This window comes from Mastigoproctus giganteus, chromosome 7 (assembly GCF_048544385.1).
Source record: "Mastigoproctus giganteus isolate SK-2022 chromosome 7, ASM4854438v1, whole genome shotgun sequence".
In the NCBI taxonomy this organism is placed as follows: domain Eukaryota; kingdom Metazoa; phylum Arthropoda; class Arachnida; order Uropygi; family Thelyphonidae; genus Mastigoproctus; species Mastigoproctus giganteus.
Window position 1 is genome coordinate 147,529,816 of NC_143581.1, and position 20,058 is coordinate 147,549,873.

Genomic DNA, 20,058 nt, shown 5'->3' on the forward strand with positions numbered 1-20,058 from the left:
TGATTTTTTTTTTATTTTTAAACTATTGTTTTATTTTATGTGTGGACGGCGGAAAATTGTAGTTCGTCAAGGTGTCTCGCAGAACTATATGGGTTGGCTAGGCCGAAAGTGTTTCTGCAGGGAAAAATAGCATTAAGACGAGCCTGGATTTCTGAGGTATTACCACTATCATGCTGAATCGTAGTTCCCGCTTTTTGAAGGATTCTGTTCTATTGAAACAATTCTTCTCTGTTCGCTAGATCTGTTGAGTACTTTGTCCTTCCCTCCCACCTGTAATCATAAACTTCGTTTTATTTTCATTTACCTTCAACCCAACACTTTCTGCTTTTTTCTCCAACTTCAAAAGCTTGATTAATACTGTACTAATATTCAGGACCGGATTTAAACTTGTTTGGACCCCAATCTATAACATGCATGAGGCCCTCCTCTCTTACCTGTGACAATATTTAAAAAAAAAAAATCCGTAGCTTGTTTAGCTTCTGTGTAAATCCGACCCTGCTAATGTTACAAGGAGAAAAAAAAAAAAAAAAAAAAAGAAGTGATTGCTGGCATCGTTGTTTCGAATGGAAGAAATAGTTATCTATCCTCAATGCCTGTGTAAGAAAATGGGATAAAAACTATTACTATATCATTAATGTTCTAACTGTAATTCTTTGCGCATTGATGCTGGTTATTCGAACTAGTTATTTTCAGTCATAATTTATATAAATAGTCCAGTACCTAGTGTTTGTGTTTCTGCGCACAGAGTATTACTCTGTGTATCTGCGTATATATATAAAAGAGCACTTTCAAGCGAATGTCTCAACAATTGGTCAGTTCGTTTATTCAAGTTGAACGGTGTGTGTTATTCCGTTTTAGTATGAACAATTTATCCAGACTTCGAACTTTGCCACTGATTATTAAAAATTTCAGTGTTCGAAAGAGTGATTCGATTATAGCTTGTATTATGAAGTACGAGTTAAGCCAGCATAAGGGTATTTTCTGTTCCACAGCTAGGACCGATCCATTAGAAACAATATTCATGGTAAGGAAGTTAAATTCAGGTGCAGCAGGAAGTATACATAGCAGATGTTGGCAATGTAGCAGTCCTTTGAAAAGAACGGACTTTATTTGTTCTCACTGCAAATGCATTCAAGAACTAGATAGTTCATTAAATTATTTTGAAATTTTGCAAGAAACTCCCATGTATGACATAAACACCACTAAACTCACACAAACTTTCAGAAACCTGCAAAAAATTTTTCATCCAGATAAAACAGTGAAGAAATCAGAGGTGTGTATTATTTTATTTTTCAGTTATTTACTTCCTGCGCTCAGAAAATTATTTTCGTTAACTTATTGTATTGCTTTAGAATAAGGTACCCCTCGGCTTCTCCAACGAACGATCGAAATGATTGACTTGATTGCCCCCCCCCCTCCCTGTCTGTCACTTGACAGACCTGAACTGTGTTGCAATTAAGGCAAAAAAAACGAGGAAATTAAAAGACAATAAGTTAATTAAAAAAATACTTTTTTTTTTCTTGCAGGCTTCTGCTATCATTCCAAACTAACAAGTTATCAACACCAAAAATGCAAACAAACACTTGCCTGACCAGTTGGATTCTCTCAACCACTGTCCTGACCTGTTTGTATTAAAAAAACTACATTCCTTTTGCTTGAATCCATCCCGAATTGGTGACAAAAACTAACTTTACCTTTTGTCACTACAATAAAAGTCTATTAAAAACCTAAACTTCTTTTGCTTGAATCCATCCTGAATTAGTGGCATAAACTAACCTAACATTTTACCACAAGACAAAAATGAAAGTCTATTAAAAAGTCCTTAATTTTGACAGACCCAATCACTTCCTCAACTTTGACTGTTTGTTGGCCACACCCAGGGGTACCCTATTCTAAAGTTCAGCTGTGAACATCTTGTTGCTATTTTGTTCTGCATTTCACGTTGATATTTCCACCGTCCTGGAAACTCTGCTGATGGAAGTAACTGATTTACAGTGTAACAATAAATTAAAACACATTCACACCACGACATCAAAAACCAACTTTTATAGCATGTGATTCATTCCTTTCCTTCTATTGTTAATATAAGAGTAGAAGTCTTGCTGTTTTTCTTTGCATCCTTTGCCAGAGACTTCTCATAATCTACCTTATCTAGCCTAATTTCCTTTGATTTAATTACAGACTAATTTATGTCTACCATAGGCTTCTGTATCACCTGATACTAAGCCTTGAACAGTATTTCTTTGTTGGTATGAAAAGCCTACTAGTTCTTTGATTACTTCCCATTTAGAATTTCACAGCTGGGTTACAACACACACACACACACACACACGCAACCTTTAATTATTTATTTCATTTACCATAGAACAGTGGAAAGGTGTTTCTACATCTGAATACAAATTAAAATAAGTTAAACTTGCCTTTACCTGTAGATTGGGGGATTTACATGTATGCCCATATATGTCTGTAGCAAAGTGTTACCGAAACATACGTTAAATCCAGTCTCTCACGAAAAGGTCACTTGGGTCAAAGGAATTGGTTTTTGTGACTGAAGTGACCTTTTTGATGGTGATTATTGCAAACAGCTGTTACTGAAGAGGTGATAACGTGAAATAAAATAACATGAAATGTTTGACTCCTTTATGTTAATATTTACAATTCGAAAAGAAACATAATTATACCAATGTAGGTTTGAGTGCTTTATTATCTTCAAACAATAACATACAGGTTTCACCAATATCATCATACCAGACATAGCTCATTGTTTGTAATGATGAGCTGTTATCCCAGACATACCTCATTTGTAGGTGCAACCAAGGTAATGAGGGAAATAAAACCTCCAAGGACATTTTGTTTCATATATAATTTTACTGTAGCATCTTGGTTACTTGTAAAAGGTACCAGTGTGAAATGTATGGCCCACCCCCTCCCAAAACAAAATTTTGTCTGCACCACTGGATAAGCTGAAGATAGATTTCCAGCATTTTTGTTTACTGTACTTTCTATTGCAGTATTTAAGGAGAGTAAAGCAATAATTAGCCTCTTGTTATGATTATTTTTTTTATTTATTGTTCTTTCTTTGCACTTTTATGCAGATAGGAATTTGGCAGTTTATAGCTACTCAAAAAAAAGTTAATTTTTACGTGGGTGTGTGGTTTTGAAATTATGTAGTAATCTTGCTTTCGATGATAAAGAGGACAGTTGTGGCAAGGTGTTGAAACAACTGGAGATGATAGTGTAGACTGTTTGGTCCTTATTGTTCATTTCAGACTTAACCCCCTGCAACTTCTTCCTCTTCCCAAGAATGAAAATCAAGCTGAAAGGTCGAAGATTGATAGCGTAGAGCAGTGGTTCCCAAACTACTGAGATCTATGGGGACCCTTTCAAAAATCAAAAAAAGTTTGTGGACCCCTGTATCCAAGTCTCAGCAGTTACGAGGATTTGAAAAATTAAAGAATTAAAGCTTTTTCCCTTGAGAAAATTGACCAAGCACTTCAATATTACATCTGGTGAGTATAGGCTTGGCAAACCCAGGGTCCTGAGCTGGATATCATCATTCTTCTCTTTTTTGGTGATTCCTTTCTACTTCTCTCATTCACTCACTCACTCACTCACAGGGTAACTTGGGAATTTTTTTTTTTTTATGCTGGTGCAGCATAAGCCTCAGGCTTCCAATGGCTAATAATAATAATAAAAACTATGGGATTAAGCAGTGAACAGGAACATTTCACTCAGTCTAGCATCAAAACTGATGTCAAAATCATACAGATCATAAATAACTCTATGAATACAAATACACAGAAAACAATAACATTGCACTCCAAATTGAAACTGTAATCATAATAGGTGTTGTTGCATGGATGTTGTGCAGATTATTGATCTACAAGATAAGCAGCTCCTGCATTTACAATAACTGGGAGACAAAATGACTGCTCTTGAGCAAAATGCTTAGCATTATTTTTTCTTGTAGCAAATAGCTTTCTCGGTAACATTTAAGAGTGAAAGTTACAAAGAACTAGTTGATAATTAATTGAAAATTGCAAAAAAAAAAAAAAAAAATGTTTAAGAGCTGTGTGAGGAATTCCACCAGGAGATAAAAATTACTTAGTGATGACCCCACACAGGCACCACCACCCAGACGGCACCGTTTCAAGGCTATTTTGTATGTGTGTGGGATAATAGCTCGGCTATCCAGTTGTCCCTATTAGACTTAGAAAAGCAAAAAGGTAGAGGGAAAGTAATAGTAGGAGCAGTAAATCCTTCAACTCATACCACACAAACTCCTCGAATAGGCAACGCCTCCCTAGTGGAGAAGGCTGTTGTTGCCTATTCTTGGAAACTCCGGACATCATCAGGCTCCCCCTGGTGCCATTTCAGGGCTATTTGGCCCTTCTTCAGTGGGTGGATAGGTAGGTACCCGACCGTTTCAGGGCTATTTGGCCCTTTTTCGGTGGGTGGGTAGGTACCCTTTCAAGGCTTGTTGGCCTTTTATCGGTGGGTGGGCAGGTACCCTGGTATTGCAGACACGACAATCCAGTTACAAAGATAATGAGGCGCCTCCGTAGCCAGGTGGGAAGGAGCAGCAGTGCGTAGCACACGCTTCTTGATTAGACCGGGGTTTGAGCCCGTCACCACCAAATACGAAGGATGCGGAAAGGTCACGAAATGACCACCGCATATCCCGGAGCAATATGGCCTTAGTTGCTAATGCTCCTAAAAATCAAACCAACAGAGATAATCCCACAATATGAGAGATGCCAGAAGGTGTACATGATAATATTTAAGTAAAATTAAATGCAACAAGGAATCATATCTTTGAGTATAATAATCTATATAATGTTGGTGTAAACACACCGTAGACAACTCTTAAACAAAAAACTGCATTAGTCGTGTGAAGGGCATAATTTTATTGAGACAGTGCAATACACGGCAGCTCGTTGTGAAGGAAGAGCACAATATGAGATATAGATAAAATGATGCCCTTCACACTACTAATGTAATTTTTTAAGAGTTGTCTATGGTGTGTTTACACCAACATTATATAGATTATTCCATAGCCGAGTGGGTAGGAGTGGGAGTGCAGTAGTACATGCTCTTTGAGTAGACCGGGGTTCAAGCCCCTGACTACTGAATACGGTCGATCTGCCAACCCGCACTGGACCAGGGTGGCAGATTATGGTCCATTTCCCTCAGCATGAAATGTTGAGGAGGCTTCCATTCTGCAGTGGGTTGATAATGGCTGCACTTTACTTTTTTTTTTATATAGATTATTATACTCTTAAAGATATGATGCCTTGTTGCATTTAATTTTACTTAAAAAAAAATTATAGATTAAAGAATATAGATTCACCTAAACAGTAACAATGGTTGCAAAAATTTATTAAAACTAAAAACTAATGACAACCAAATATAAATTATGGTAACGAGGATATAAAATGATAATAAAACTTCATTAGAAAATACTAGACATATTTTAATTCACATTAACCTTTGCAGCACATTCAGGGAGAGGATCATTATTGCAAATATACTCGAGCCTTGTCAGTTTTTCCAAACACCTTTTGTTAATTCAATTCTGTTTTCTTTGTGAAGTTCATACCTGTCAGTTCTCTCTTCTTCAGCAGTTAACTGGTCTAACTCTGCCTGATTCTCATTTGTTAATGGAATTGCCTTTGATTCAAGCAGTTCTCTGACTATTTTTTTTATCAACTTCGCAGAATCCTACATGACTTGCAATTTCATTTTGCATCTGCTTACTATCAAATTCATTAGTACATGAATGGCATCATGACACAAGTTTCTTTCAAAGAGCCAAACAGAAACTTTCTTCCAAGGTTGTCTAATAATTTCAGCACAGTCAAAATACCAAAATGCTCCAAAAAATTTTTCATTGGTCATGTCTTTTTTGGCCATTAATTTCCTAAAAATTGAGGTGTAAATAACATGCCTTAAAAACACTTAACCCATTTACAGTTGCATGGAATAATGCAGTCCTGGTCCATGGATTGCATTTTATCATGGATCTGCAAGTTATTAATAAGTGATTCATTATCAGAGTCCCCTTGTAATTGTGGTACTCAGATAATAAATGAATACTCAGATAATGACTCCTCATATATTTGAAATTAAGGAATAAATAATATGATATTCTTTGTTTATAAAAGATTGAAATTTATTCATCATTTCTTATCCTTATTTATGGATTATATAGTTATTCTAGTAAATAAAACCATTCTCTTTGTAATATGAAGTGCTATTCAAAAGTTTCAATACTGTAATGATGATAATAATAAACTAGTTAGGTAATTATCCTATGTTGCATTTCACACACAGCTTTTATTTTTTCTTAAATTAATGAAATCTTTCCATTTTTCTCCCTATGATCAGTAGAAGTGTACAAGTAGCTAACTTCTTGCTAGTTAATAACTAATTAATTCAGCATTAAAATAATTCTTTCCACTTCACTACAGGTTCCTCATAACAAAGTTCACCCAACTTTTTTCTTGTAATGTAATGCAGTTCATTTATTTTCTTGTGGATTTTAATAAAGTATAGCATGTATTTCATGAATTTCCTGTGATTAATAGAATTTAAAAAAAATAGTAATTCATTTATATATTTAATAAACAAATAACAAAAAACAAACTTTTCAGAAAGCAATATCTACTATCTGTTTGAAAAGAGAATTTTTTATGTTTGTGCATCCTCTAATGATCACTTATTTCTCCACCTGGTGCACTGCCACTAACAGAATTTCCAGCAATTTGGCTGATTTACATTGATTATATTATATGATATCAGTTTACTCTATCTAATCTGTCACTTCCTATCATTGTTTAACTACTGTTTAACACCATTATTCTCTTATCCATACTTATGTTGCTACCTTGAAAAGAGAATTTTTTATGTTTGTGCATCCTCTAATGATCACTTATTTCTCCACCTGGTGCACTGCCACTAACAGAATTTCCAGCAATTTGGCTGATTTACATTGATTATATTATATGATATCTGTTTACTCTCTAATCTGTCACTTCCTATCATTGTTTAACTACTGTTTAACACCATTATTCTCTTATCCATTCTTATGTTGCTACCTATCTCATGTATGTAACTTCCATTTGCTCAACACTGCCATCCTACCAGAAACACTTCTGATTGAGAGGTTTCCACACCAGTTTTCTACCAATCTTGTTTTTATTTTATTTTTGAAATGAACTAAATTTGACTTGATCTTCCAACTTAAATGAGAAAGCTAAGAAGCCAAACTTCATCTCTACTTTAGAAATGAAATTGAAAATTATTGCTCATTTTGAGTTTGGAAAATCAAGAGTTGATATCAGATGTAAACATGGAAGCAGAGACTGTAAAGATGTGAGTTATGGAGTGGAGAAATGGGCATAATTCAAGTAGCGACTGTTTGAGGTGTATAAGACACTGGTGGGGGGGTAGCAAAATGAATGATATGTTGAGGAAAATTACTAGACTAGACATCATTGCATTTAGCTGGCTTGTTGACTGCTGAAATAAAATGCAGTTAGACAGTCTGGTGAAATTTAAGAAGCAGCAGGATAGGTCCTTTCTGGAGGAGAGAAGAGTATGATCAGAGGGCATATATTTATATGGACAAAGATGGTTTTTTTTTTTTATTTTTTTGGTTGAATTATTGCTTGGATACTACAGTCTTAATGAAGTCTTCAACATCGATGAAATTAGGCTATTGTGAAGAAGATGCCTGCTATATTTTATCATGGAGGAAGAGCTTACTAGGTCATAAATCATAAAAGTACCTTCTTGAAAGCAATACTGCTTGGAATTTCAGCCGACCGGGCTAGCCGAGTGGGTAAAGTACCTGCCCGGCAACCCAAAGGTCGCGGGTTCGATTCCCGCCTCGGGCTTGGATCAAAGTACTGCAAAAAAAAAAACCTTGGGAGGTGCAATATGGCCACAGAAGCCGATGCGCCAACAACTACCAAATCAAAAAAAAAAAAAAAAAATCAGCTTGGAATTTCAAGTTGAAACTGATAATTGTTTACCACTGTAAGAACCCAGGTGCTTTGAAAGACTTTAGCTTCCTGTGGCTTGAATGTCAAAGAAGAAAGCTTGGATTACCAGGGTCTTCCAAGAGTAGTTCTGCCATCATTTTTGCCTTGAAATAAACACTTTCCCAAGCCAGAATGACTTGGTAGAGAAGGCATTGCATGCTGTGGACAATGCTCTAGATAACCAAGAGAACCTTGATGTGATATGGGATGGTAGAGAATGGAATGAACAAGTCTTAACTTCTTTGCTACAGTACAAAATTGACCTTACAGCTCTTGGACCAGAATGTAATTGCTGATTTCAAGCAGTAGTATCATATGATATGATTCACTAAATGTTTAGAGGCCACTGATGGAGAAAAGAAAATTTTGGAAATACTTAAGTGTAAAGAATGCAAATGCATTGCAATCACCTATGATGAAGTTGGTTCCTGATTTACTCATGCTGCATGAAGGAAGGCATGGCCTGAATGATTGCCTGATTTCTTAGGGTTCCAAGAGGAGATGCTCGAAAAAAATGCAGGAAAGAATTGCAGAGCGGCATAGCTTGTTAAGTTTGGAATTAGAACCTGGAATTTTATGTTGAACTGCTGATGATGCACATGATCAGAAAAAACTTAACACTGTAAACCTGGTTCGGTTGGGTGAATTTAAGGCCTGAGAGGAGTTACCCGAAAAAGTGATGGAGAAGAAACTAAGAACTTTGTCACTGATTGAATTTCTTCAACTGTTGGGCAGCTTTGCAGTTGCCTTTAAATGAGTATTTGGATGTAGGGAGATCCAGTTACCTTGGAGGAAGTCTTGAATGACAAGGAGGCTAGGAGATAATGAATTCTAGATTCATTCTTCAAGAATGATAATGCCTTCATCAATCCACAGCCCACAACTTTATAATTTAGGTTCCTGGAATTAGACTGAAAATGATTCATTCTTAAGAAGCAATTTGATATGTATAGTATGTTTAATTATTGTTAAATATAATTATTATTAAACAATTAAAAAAACATTTTTTTTTTTTTTAGCATTTCATCCAAAAAACATGAGTTTAGTGCTGTTGAAGTCATGACTCTTCCAGAATGAATTACACTACTCCGCATGAATTTTGATGTTTGTAGATTAATAGCTGTTTTTAACTTTTTTTTTTTTTTTTTTTTATGCTGAATTCAAAAAGGTTATTCAATTTTTTTATTTTTATTTTTTTCCAACTATGCTTTTTCACAAACAACATAATTTTGATGTTATGAGTTGTATTAAGTTAGGAGTAAATGCTGGGAATTTGTAAACTGAATCTTCACATGTTGGCAATACTGCCTTGATTCATTTGTTTTTTGACCTTGACAGCTCCATGTGGCAGTGTTTATTGGATTGAGCTCAGTTTATTTTTCAGGTTACTGTGTCAGATTTGTGCTGAAAAGTGAGTAAGATGTTTTCATGTACGTTTGAACAATCCAAACTTATTTTATTATATTTTTGTAAGTTACGTAGTCCTCAAGCAAAGGCAAGATATTACATAACTTGTAAAAAATATGTACCTGTGTTGAAACCTTGAGATTGTGGGAAAATGATAAAAAGAAGGCTGTGCCATTTGCAATTCCCATGATTTGGTGAAGTCCAAGTTTGTAGATGATAAGAAGGTCAGCAGGGTTGTTATACTAATGACAGTACACTACTGCAACAGGATCTAGAAAAGTTGAGCAGATTGGCTGACAGGTTGCAACTGAAGTCTAACATTGACAAATGCAAAGTACTGCATATGGGAAGCAGTAATCCCAGAGTAACATATCAACTGGGTGGTACTACACTGACGATGCTAGAGAATGAAAAGGACTGGGATAATTTTGCAGTCAGATATGAAGTTTTCTGAGCAGTGCAGACATTCGGCAAGCTTAGTTCATTTTATCTTGTCAATGATATACAGGAATGTTTCTAGCATAAGGAGGTGATTATCCTCTTATATAAGGCAATGGTCAGGCCACACTGTGAGTATTGTATACAGGTCTGGAGGTTTCATTTTAAGAAGGATGTACAGCTGCTGGAATGAGTACAGAGAAGGGCAGCAAGATTTGGTGTTGGGTCCTCTGTTGTTTTGTATATTTATCAATGATATTGATGAAGGTATATAATTTTTTTTTTTTTACGGCCGGATGCCCTTCCTGATGCCAACCCTCACCATTTTATCTGGGCTTGGGACCGGCACCTATTGAGGCTGGCTTGCCCCTCTAGGTGGCTAAATAGTTGTATCATAAGGAAAGTTGGAGAAGAGTTGTTGGGAAAACATCATGAAAGGGAGTGTCGGAGGGAAAGGAGGCCTGGTGGTGGAATGAGGAAGTGCAAGCGGTGATAAAACAAAAGGAGAAGAAGAAAAGATGGGATTCAACAGGTAGCCAGTAAGATAAAGAAGCATATAAATTAGCAAATAAGGAGGCAAAAAGGGCTGTGGCAATAGCAAAGGCAAGGGCAGTGGAAGAGGCCTATGGGGAACTGGAAAGGAAAGATGGAGATGGGCAATTGATGAGAATAGCCACAGCGAGAGACAAGGCATCAAAGGACTTCTCATCAATAAAACATTAAAGATGAGAGGGGAGTGGTTATACAGGAGGAGGTTAAGGAAAGGTGGAGAGACTATTTTAAGAAGTTACTAAATGAGGAAAACCCAAGAGCACTATGAGAGGATGGAGAAACGAATGAAAGAGTAGTGGAAGGCATAAGCAGGAAAGAAGTGGAAAGAGCACTCAGAAAAATGAAGAGGGGCAAAGCAGTAGGTGCTGATCAGATACCAGTAGAGGTATGGAGAAGTCTGGGAGAGGAAGGGATCAATATACTATGGGACTTTATGGAAAAACTGTGGCAGCAGGAGAGGATACCCAATGAGTGGAGGGAAAGTATACTTGTGCCAATCTATAAAGGAAAGGGGGATTTGCAGGAATGTGGGAACCACAGGGGAATAAAGTTAATGTCTCACTCGATGAAGATCTGGGAAAGAATTGTGGAAGGAAGGATAAGGCAGGAGACGGAAATAGGAGAGGAACAGTTTGGTTTCACGCCAGGAAGAGGAACAACAGATGTAGTCTTTGCTTTAAGGCAGGTGATGGAAAGATATAGGGAGATGCAAGTAGAGTTGCACATGGTGTTCATAGACCTGGAAAAAGCATATGATAGAGTGCCCAGACAAAAGGTATGGAGATCAGGGCTCCCACTCACAAATTTTAAAAAAACTTAGATTGCAACTTAAATAAACCCAAAAAAAACCTAGTTTTTATCATATAGTATAGCAACACAAATAAGATAAAACTTACCATGCAAAAATATCTTTTATTTAATTGTGATCAGAATTTTCATCCCATTCAGTTCCCTCCACATTTATTTTTTGAAGTTCTTTCATTTTTTTCAAACTTTCTTCGTATCTTTTATGACAAGTCCCTTGTATGACTTCTTTTACCAATTCTGATTTAGGTTTCCATGTATAGCAATTTTGATTAGATCTATTTATCGCCTGTTTTGCTATTAGTCGATTTTTCACAGTTTCTGGTTTAAGGGAGTTTGTGGCTTTTGTTTTTATATGGTTTACTTGGGAGAAGATTCTTTCTACGCTTGCCGAAGAGTGAGGTAAAATAGTTAGACTGGTCATAAAGTTAGATAAAATCTCATATTTAGAATTATTAAAGCCATCTTTTACATTATGTAACAGATACCAAAACTCAGGGATGATTTTGTAAGAGAAATCTAAATCTTGATTTAAACGAAATGATCTCCATCTAGAAGATCTGGTTTGTCTTCAGAAACAAGGTGAGGGAACTGCATTGCTAAATGGAAAATTGAGGATGGCGAATTGGCACGATCATGTATCACTTCTGGGTTCATTTAGAGGAAATCTTTTTCTGATTTCCATACAAAGTTCAACAAGAAATTTTAAACCACCATTTTTAAATCTGCTTTCACTGTCACCAAGTGGTTTTGAATTTAATAAGGCCATATAACGGCCTCACAAATATATTTTATTCAGAGGCTAATGATTTATTGCATTGCTTGGATCAATTTCAACTAGCTTGCACGAAGTAATGACTCCTTCTTTTATGAAAAAACTAAGAATATTTTTATACTCAATTGAAACCATTGAAGGAAGTAAGTGCAATCTGAAATGCTCAGATTGAAATTCAATATTCAGGCAGTTTATTTTCTCCAGTACATATCCTAAAAACAACAACATATGCTTAGTTCCTTTGGTGATCATAGTATTGTAAATATTTCCTGCACCATCGATTTTGTCAATTTTTGATTGAGACTGAAAATAAAGAACTAACGCATCCCACTGCTCAATAATAATTTTTATTACATTGCCACAGGATAACCAACGTGTTTGTGCTAATTTGGGGATTTTATGCTTAGCAGTATCTACAACATCTTGAATCATTTTGAACTCGTTTAATCTTTTGCTACTATGGGAAAAATAACAAGAGATATCTTTTATAAATATTTCTAGATATGATGGTAGTACCTTGACTGAATGACTAGCACACAATGCAAAAGAATGGCAAACACATCCCATTATAAATACTGATGGTGCATCCTTTTTTAGCAATGACTGGAACCCACTCTTAGTACCCATCATAGTGGCACAATTATCATTTCCAAAGCCAACGAGATTACTTATTTGAATGTTTTTTTCTATGAAAAGATCTTTTACAGCTTGATAAAGCCCTTCTGAAGTACCATTTTCGACACAAATAGTGTCATGTAACACATCTACAACATCAAGTTTTTGAATATCAAAATATCTAACAACAACAACAGCTAGAACTTGCAATAAAGATAAATCTGTACTTTCATCTATTATCATTGAAAACTTGTTGTTTCTGCATCTGTTAGAAATGTATATTTTTTCATGATAGGCTATGCCATCTTGTATAAGATAAGAGACTTTAGTCGCCTTCATCTGAACTTGTTTTGCAATATTGCTATCATGAAATGCTTTCTTACATGCTTCTATAAGGTGAACACATTGCGCAAATGGAATATTATGCTCAGAAATGAGTGCAGCAATTGTTAACTCTGCCTTTGCTACTTCTTCATTCTCCGTAGGTTTACGTTTTGTGAAGAACGTGTCTAACATTGAACTTGTCTTAGCAATATTTGCACTTTTTTTATGTTTAACTGTATTTTTATGCGCTAGTAACATCGATCTATATAGTAGGCATTCTTTAATTTAATTTCACAACAAATACAGTAAGATGCACCTTTTTCGTTACTGTCTTCTTTCAACCAATCCTTTAATTCCGGATCTTCTAACCATTCATTTCTAAAATTTTGAGTATACCACCGTTTATTCATCTTTCTCTGTGGGGCAATTTGTGGGTATGGCTAATTAGCAGTTATCTTATTTAAAATGTTCTATAAAATAAAAAATAAATCACTAATCCATTAACATAAAATAGAAATAGGCACTACAATTTAAATTTATTATATCACTATATGTAGTACAAGCATAAATGTAAAAATCACACCAAATAATGCAATAATACCACGAACGATCGCGAAAGACTGTGCAGTGAAGACCGCCTTCTGCCTGCTCAATAGGCTGTGCATACATGTTAGTAACACGAACATGTATGCTTACATGTATGAACATGTAAGTGTAATTTCATAGTGTAGAACCCTGCGAAAACTTTGAAATCCTTTTACATTTGTAGTATTTTGTACAAGCACTTGAGATATTACAAATTATGATCAGTATTGTTACAATATAAAATTAAGAAAATTGTAAACTGTTATTAAATGTATTAAATTTTATTGTATTTACAAGAAATAAAAATAAATTTTGACTTAAAATTAAAAATTACTGAAAAACCCAGATAATGAGATATTTTTGTGAAAAAAACCTATCAACCCAGATGACAATCAAAAAACCCAGATCTGGGTGGAAAAACCCAGGAGTGGGAGCCCTGATGGAGATGCATGAGGGAGAAGGGAGCATCAGAAAAGTACATAAGGCTTGTGAAGGAAATGTACGAGGGAGCGGTGACTCAGGTTAAGAGTAGTGTAGGTATGACTGAGGGGTTCTCTGTAGAAGTTGGACTGCACCAGGGATCAGCTCTCAGCCCATATCTGTTTGATCTGGTAATGGATGTGTTGGTGAGAGAAGTGAAGAGTAGAGCACCATGGAGTATGCTGTTCGCGGATGATATCGTACTGTGCGAACCATCTCAAGGAAAGGTAGAGAAGAAATTGGAGGAAAGCGTTGGAAGAGAGAGGCATGGAGATAAGTAGAACAAAGACAGGATATATGGTATTAAATGGAGAAGATAAGAGCTCTATAAAACTGCAGGAGGAAAAGCTACCATCAGTTTCAAAATTTAAGTATCTGGGATCGAACATTGAGAGGGATGGAGGACTGAGTGCAGAAATACAGCATAGAGTGCAATGTGGATGGTTGAACTGGAGAAAGATGAGTGGGGTGCTGTATGATAAGAAAGTAAATTGTAAAATGAAGGGAAGAGTGTATAAAACTGTGGTTAGACCCGCATTGATGTACAGTGCTGAGACATGGGCGATTACAAGGGCCCAGGAGAAAAAGATGGAAGTGGCGGAGATGAGGATGCTAAGATGGATGTGTGGTGTGACGAGGAAGGACAGGATAAGAAACGACTAGATCAGAGGTACGGTTAAGGTGGATCCTCTGAGTAAAAAAAATGCAGGAATCTAGGTTGAGGTGGCTTGGACATGTGGAACGAAGAAGTGAGGAGTATGTGGGGAAGAGGTGCGAAACATTGGAAGTAATAGGAAAGAGGAAGAGGGGGAGACCTAAGCTGAGATGGAAGGACAAAGTGGCAGAGGATTTAAGAGAGAGGATGGAGGAGAGAGGAAGCCCAGGATAGGGAGGAATGGAGGAAAAGAATTAAGGATGGAAATGCTGACCCCATATAAATGAGGGAAGAAGGCGAAGATGAAGAAGATTGATGAACGTATATCAGGCATAGTGTCGAAGTTTGCAGATGATACAAAGGTTGGCTGGGTTGTTAATGACAGTAATGGCAGTATGCTACTGCAAGAGGATCTAGATAATTTGGGCAGATGGGCTAAGAAATGGCAACTCAGGTTTAACCTTGACAAATGCAAAGTACTGCATATGGGTAGAAGTAACCCCAGAGAAACGTACCAACTGTGTGGTACTACACTTAAGGTGGTAGAAAATGAAAAAGACCTGGGAGTAATTGTGCAGTCAGATATGAAGTTTTCTGAGCAATGCAGACAGGCTGCCAGGGCAGGTCATGGGGTTTTGTCAATGATATATAGGAATTTTGCTAGCAGGGAAAAGGAAAATGAGGTGCCCTTTGTATAAGGCAAGGGTCAGGCCACGCCTTGAGTACTGCGTACAGGTGTGGAGGCCTCATTTTAGAAAGGATGTAGATTTGCTTGAGTGTGTACAGAGAAGGGCAACAAGATTGGTGAGGGGAATGAAGGGATCCTCTTACCAAGAGAGGCTTAAGTTCTGAAAATTGCAGTGACTTGAGACTAGGCACCTGCTCACTGATCTGATTGAGGTGTATAAGGCCTTGAATGGGTTGAGCACGCTGAATTCTGATGGAATCCTTCCGTTTGTTCAGATTACGAACCTAAGGGAGCATAAATTCAAATTAAGAAAAGACAGATGTAGAATAGATGTGCAGAAATTTGCCTTTAGCCAGTGGGTGGTTAATTGCTAGAACAAACTTCCATTTGTCATTGTAGAAGTTGATAGGTTAAATAAATTTAAGGAGGAACTGGACAGTCATTTGGAGGGAATGGTGGTTTTTTTTTTTTTTTTTTTGACTGATGCTGCATAAGCTCATACACTTGCTTTCTTGCATCACATGCTACTACTACTATTATTGAATGGAACAAAGGGTTGCTCTTACGAAGAAAGGATTAAGTTTTGCAAATTACAGTGTCTGGAGACTAGGCACCGCAAGGTGATCTGATTGAGGTGTATAAAGCCTTGAATGGTTTGAGCATACTCAATGCTGACGGGATTCTTCCTCTTGCTCAGAATAATCACGTGAGAGGGCATAAATTCAAATTGATGAAAGACAGTTGTAGGATAGATGTGCGGAAGTTTGCCTTTTTTGGTGGATTGCTGGAACAAACTTCCATCTTTTGTTGTAGAAGTTGATAGCTTAAATAGATTCAAGGCAGAACTAGACAAACATTTGGAGCGAGTGGATGGGCGAAAAGAGAAATTTTTTTTTTTTTTGGCTGATGCTATATAAGCTTGCTTTTTTATATCATATGCCTTTACTAATGCTATTGTTCCTTCTATATTGTCTGTAAATTGAGTGCGTTCTGAGGTAGAATTTGTTTGCATTACGAAAAACCTGAGTTGCCGGGAGAAAAACCATGCTATGCTCTCCTGAGACAGACTAACTCAGCCATGTTGTGAAAAAGCCAGATAAAAATTCCTCCTGTCTTTTCCACCCGGTGTGGGGGAGGACAGTGATCCAACCAGCTGTGCTACCCACAAGGGCCTGCTTCAACTACCTTTGTACTAAATTCCCATCAATTACCGAAGAGAAGCTAAAACAAGGTATTTGTATTGGACCTCAAATTTGCAAACTGATAAGGGACCAAGATTTTGAGGTAACTATCAGGCATGGATTGGTTTCAGGTGTATTGTTAAGAACTTCTTAGGGAACAACAAGAATCCGGACTATAAGAATATAGTTGAAAATGTGTCAAAATACATTTTTTACACTCCTATATCAACTACTTTTCAGAAAATCTAGGAAATGTTAGTGAAGAACAGTGAGAAGTTTCACCAGGACATTAAACACATGGAGGTGAGGTACCAAGGGAGGTGCAATGTCAACCTGATGGCTGACTATTTCAGAATATTGAAGAGGATATTAAGTAGTAGTACTTAGTACCGTGCATGGGTTGAAGGAGAAGTATGGGGGAGGGGGGGGTGCCAGAAACTTTGCTCTAGAGACTAAACATGGGTTTCACCACTTCAAGCCTCCAATAAGCAAAGTGGTGGTATTTCACCGGTTGACGAAATACCACCACTTTGCTTATTGGAAGTCATCTACCACCTCAGTTTTAAAATGAGATATGTGTTTTATTGGACTTTTTAGCATATTGCCCTTTTTAATATTATTTTCAACACTTAATTTAAATATAAAAGTCTGGTAAAAGTAGCATTTTGTTATAATTTCATTTACAAATTCTTGCCAAATTTAATAAAAAATCGTGCAGAATAAAATTTTCTTTTGAGATTTTTGAAGAAACTTGATGTTATGGAGCAAATGGAAGTAATTTTTGAAATCAACGTTAGAAAATGATTTAGAAATGCCGTTTTCTGAGAAAAGATGAGTGAATTTTTTTTTTCAAAATGCAGAGTAGTTTGTCATATAATGTGAGTTTATTGCCCCTTATCTGTTGCACTGTTAAGAAACCAATTAATATTCGATATAGAGAGCGCATGGTATATGGATAACTTAATCTTTACGGAGAAAAATGGTCAGTTGTTAGATTCCTAATTATCCAGTTTTTTAATGAAATTTGGAATTGATTGACAGAAATTTCTAAGAGAATCAGATAAAAAAACATTCCACAAAAAATCTGTTTGGATGGATGCACTCATGCAAAAATGGTTTCACTTGCTGGATATTCAATGGCATATGTTTTTAACAACTCCCTTGCAAATTATGTGTTTATAAGTGGTCCCCTTGCATTATCCACTCTCCCTTGCCATTGCTAGGAGCACTTTTTTGAGTCCTTGTTTGATTGGTTTTTGAAATACTTTTATCTTTGTTGGGTCTCAGATGTCATTAAATCTCCTTCCTTTCAGTTTCTCTTTTAGGGAGAGAAACAAAAACTGCACTATGTCAGATCTGACTAGTAAACAGATGGTGGAGCAGAGGCATGCTTGGTTGTTCATGGCAAAATTTGTGTAGCATTAATTTTGCCATGAACTTGAATAGTGTTTCAATCCTATGGTTTGTGCACCACTTATGATCCACCTAACTTATTAGTATTAGTAATGGCTGCACGGTGCAAGAAAGCCTATGGCTTATGCTGCACCAGCCAAAAAGAAAAAAAAATCCGAACAAAACAATGATAAAAACAAAAAATAAATAAATAAATAACTAAATAATAATAATTAATAAATTAAAATATAAATAAAAAGGAAATTAAACCTATCATCCTATGTGCTTCCCTTACCCGAAAGTACTATCCAGATGACCTTTGAATTTCCCCAAACTGTCGGCCTCTACCACCCATGAAGGCAACTTATTCCAGTAATTTATAACTCGCTGGCTAAAATAAAACTTCCTTTGAACTGCGGGACTTGACAATAAAATGTAGATTTTTCTTTTGTTTTAATCAATAACCCTGTTAACAGTGATGGGAAATAGTGTTATGCATATAACAATCTAACATACTACATATGTTAAGTATAAGTACATATCACTAAAGGTAAATAGTTATTAATATATTTCTATGTGTTGTAAAGTAGTCTTTACTTCAAAAAAAAAAAAAAGTTTGGAAATGGCTTTATAGCATCTTTAGTTTTGCCAAAGCATGGATAGTGAATTGTCTGTTTTGATGAATTTGCTCTGTGCAGTATTTTCATGAGTCACTTTCAATATTTGATTTTGCTGTGGATAGATACCCTGAAATTTCACTTCATTTTTGAATGGTTTGTAAAATTTATTTATGAATTTCACAAACCAGTCAACATTAGTTCTGCTTGTTGCTTGCTCTTCAAATGCAGTCTTTATCATGCATTTCAGGTGGTTTTTTTTTTTGTTTTTTTTTTTTTTTTTTTTTTTTCCCCTTCCAACTTCACACTCTTATCAGAATTTAAATAAATAAATAAATTTTCTGTTTATACCTGGGAACAATCGTGAAGTCAGGAGTTCATAAGATAGAGAAGAATTCTAGAACATTATACTGTAGCCACACAGGCTTGAATTTCATGCAAACTTGTAGTTCTTTCAAATCTCTTTCCACAAAACCACAAAATTATAAAGTACTCGATCATCTTACTCAGTGGTATATAAAACAGTACTGAAGAAGGCTAGATTAGCACCAAACTACTTGCAAAGATTTGTTACTGTCTAGCAGCAGCAGAACTGCATACCATCATGTATTTTGCCATGCCAAGAGAAGTTTGGTAACTTTTGGGTAGCACCTCATACATATATTCATTTGTATAATCATTTGTCTGTTTTTATTAATTTGAATGTTCATTTTGTACGATTGTTCTTTTTGCTTTGCAGAAAGAACAGGCATTTTCTCAAAGGCTGTCTGTCATGGTTAATAAGGCATATCGTACCCTTCTCCTCCCTTTAGATAGAGGACTTTACCTTCTTGAATTAAAAGGCTTATCTTTTGAAGAACAAGAAATAATCATGGAACCACAGTTCCTTTTGGAAATTATGGAAATAAATGAAAGCCTTGCAAATTCACCTTCATCTGAAGTAATCAAAGAAATCAGGTTAAAAACTAATGGATGGATCAAGAGTTCATTCAGCCAGTTACCCAAACTTTTTCTTGATGATAAACTAGAAGAGGCACGTTTGTGTCTAGCCAAACTGAAATACTATATAAATATTGATCACAAGTTGAAGACATTAGAGGGATATAATGAAAGGAAAGAGCAATAGTTATTATTCTGACAAATTATTTCATAACACCATATTAAAGTTGAATGTTGTTTTTTCCAGCATTGCCTATATGCATGCCACCCAAGCAGAAAAAACTAAATCCTCATTGTAAAATACTTCTTTATACACCAGGAAGCTCAATTTTATATATAGAAGGAAATGCATAATTTAACTCTCTCAAAACATAAAAATTAAATATTTGTTCATAATACAGCATGAGGAATATGATTATTTAATTATAACTTAACTGAATAGATTTGATTATTTAAATTGTCTAAAGCTGACCTGGAATAGTAAATGCACGCTTCATGATCACATTGCTCACAAATGACGTTATATTTATGAACCATTCAGTGGCTGCTGATAGGATCCAG

The 20,058-nt window shown here is 35.9% G+C and overlaps 1 protein-coding gene across 1 annotated transcript; it reads left to right on the plus strand.

Moving 5' to 3' along the window:
* The first annotated feature begins 780 nt into the window (after positions 1-780).
* On the plus strand, positions 781-19,848 carry Hsc20 (iron-sulfur cluster co-chaperone protein HscB-like protein, mitochondrial). The gene is made up of 2 exons (XM_090377132.1): positions 781-1,273; positions 19,298-19,848. The coding sequence occupies exons 1-2, from the start codon at positions 797-799 to the stop codon at positions 19,682-19,684; spliced, it is 864 nt and encodes a 287-aa protein (XP_090233258.1). The 5' UTR covers positions 781-796; the 3' UTR covers positions 19,685-19,848.
* The last annotated feature ends 210 nt before the right edge of the window (positions 19,849-20,058 follow it).

Bases quoted from the DNA above. Each gene is read 5' to 3' on its own strand.
- Hsc20 (XM_090377132.1), top strand. From the start codon at position 797: ATGTCTCAACAATTGGTCAGTTCGTTTATTCAAGTTGAACGGTGTGTG. The intron at 1,274-19,297 runs GTGTGTATTATT...TTTGCTTTGCAG, and splicing joins AAACAGTGAAGAAATCAGAG to AAAGAACAGGCATTTTCTCA.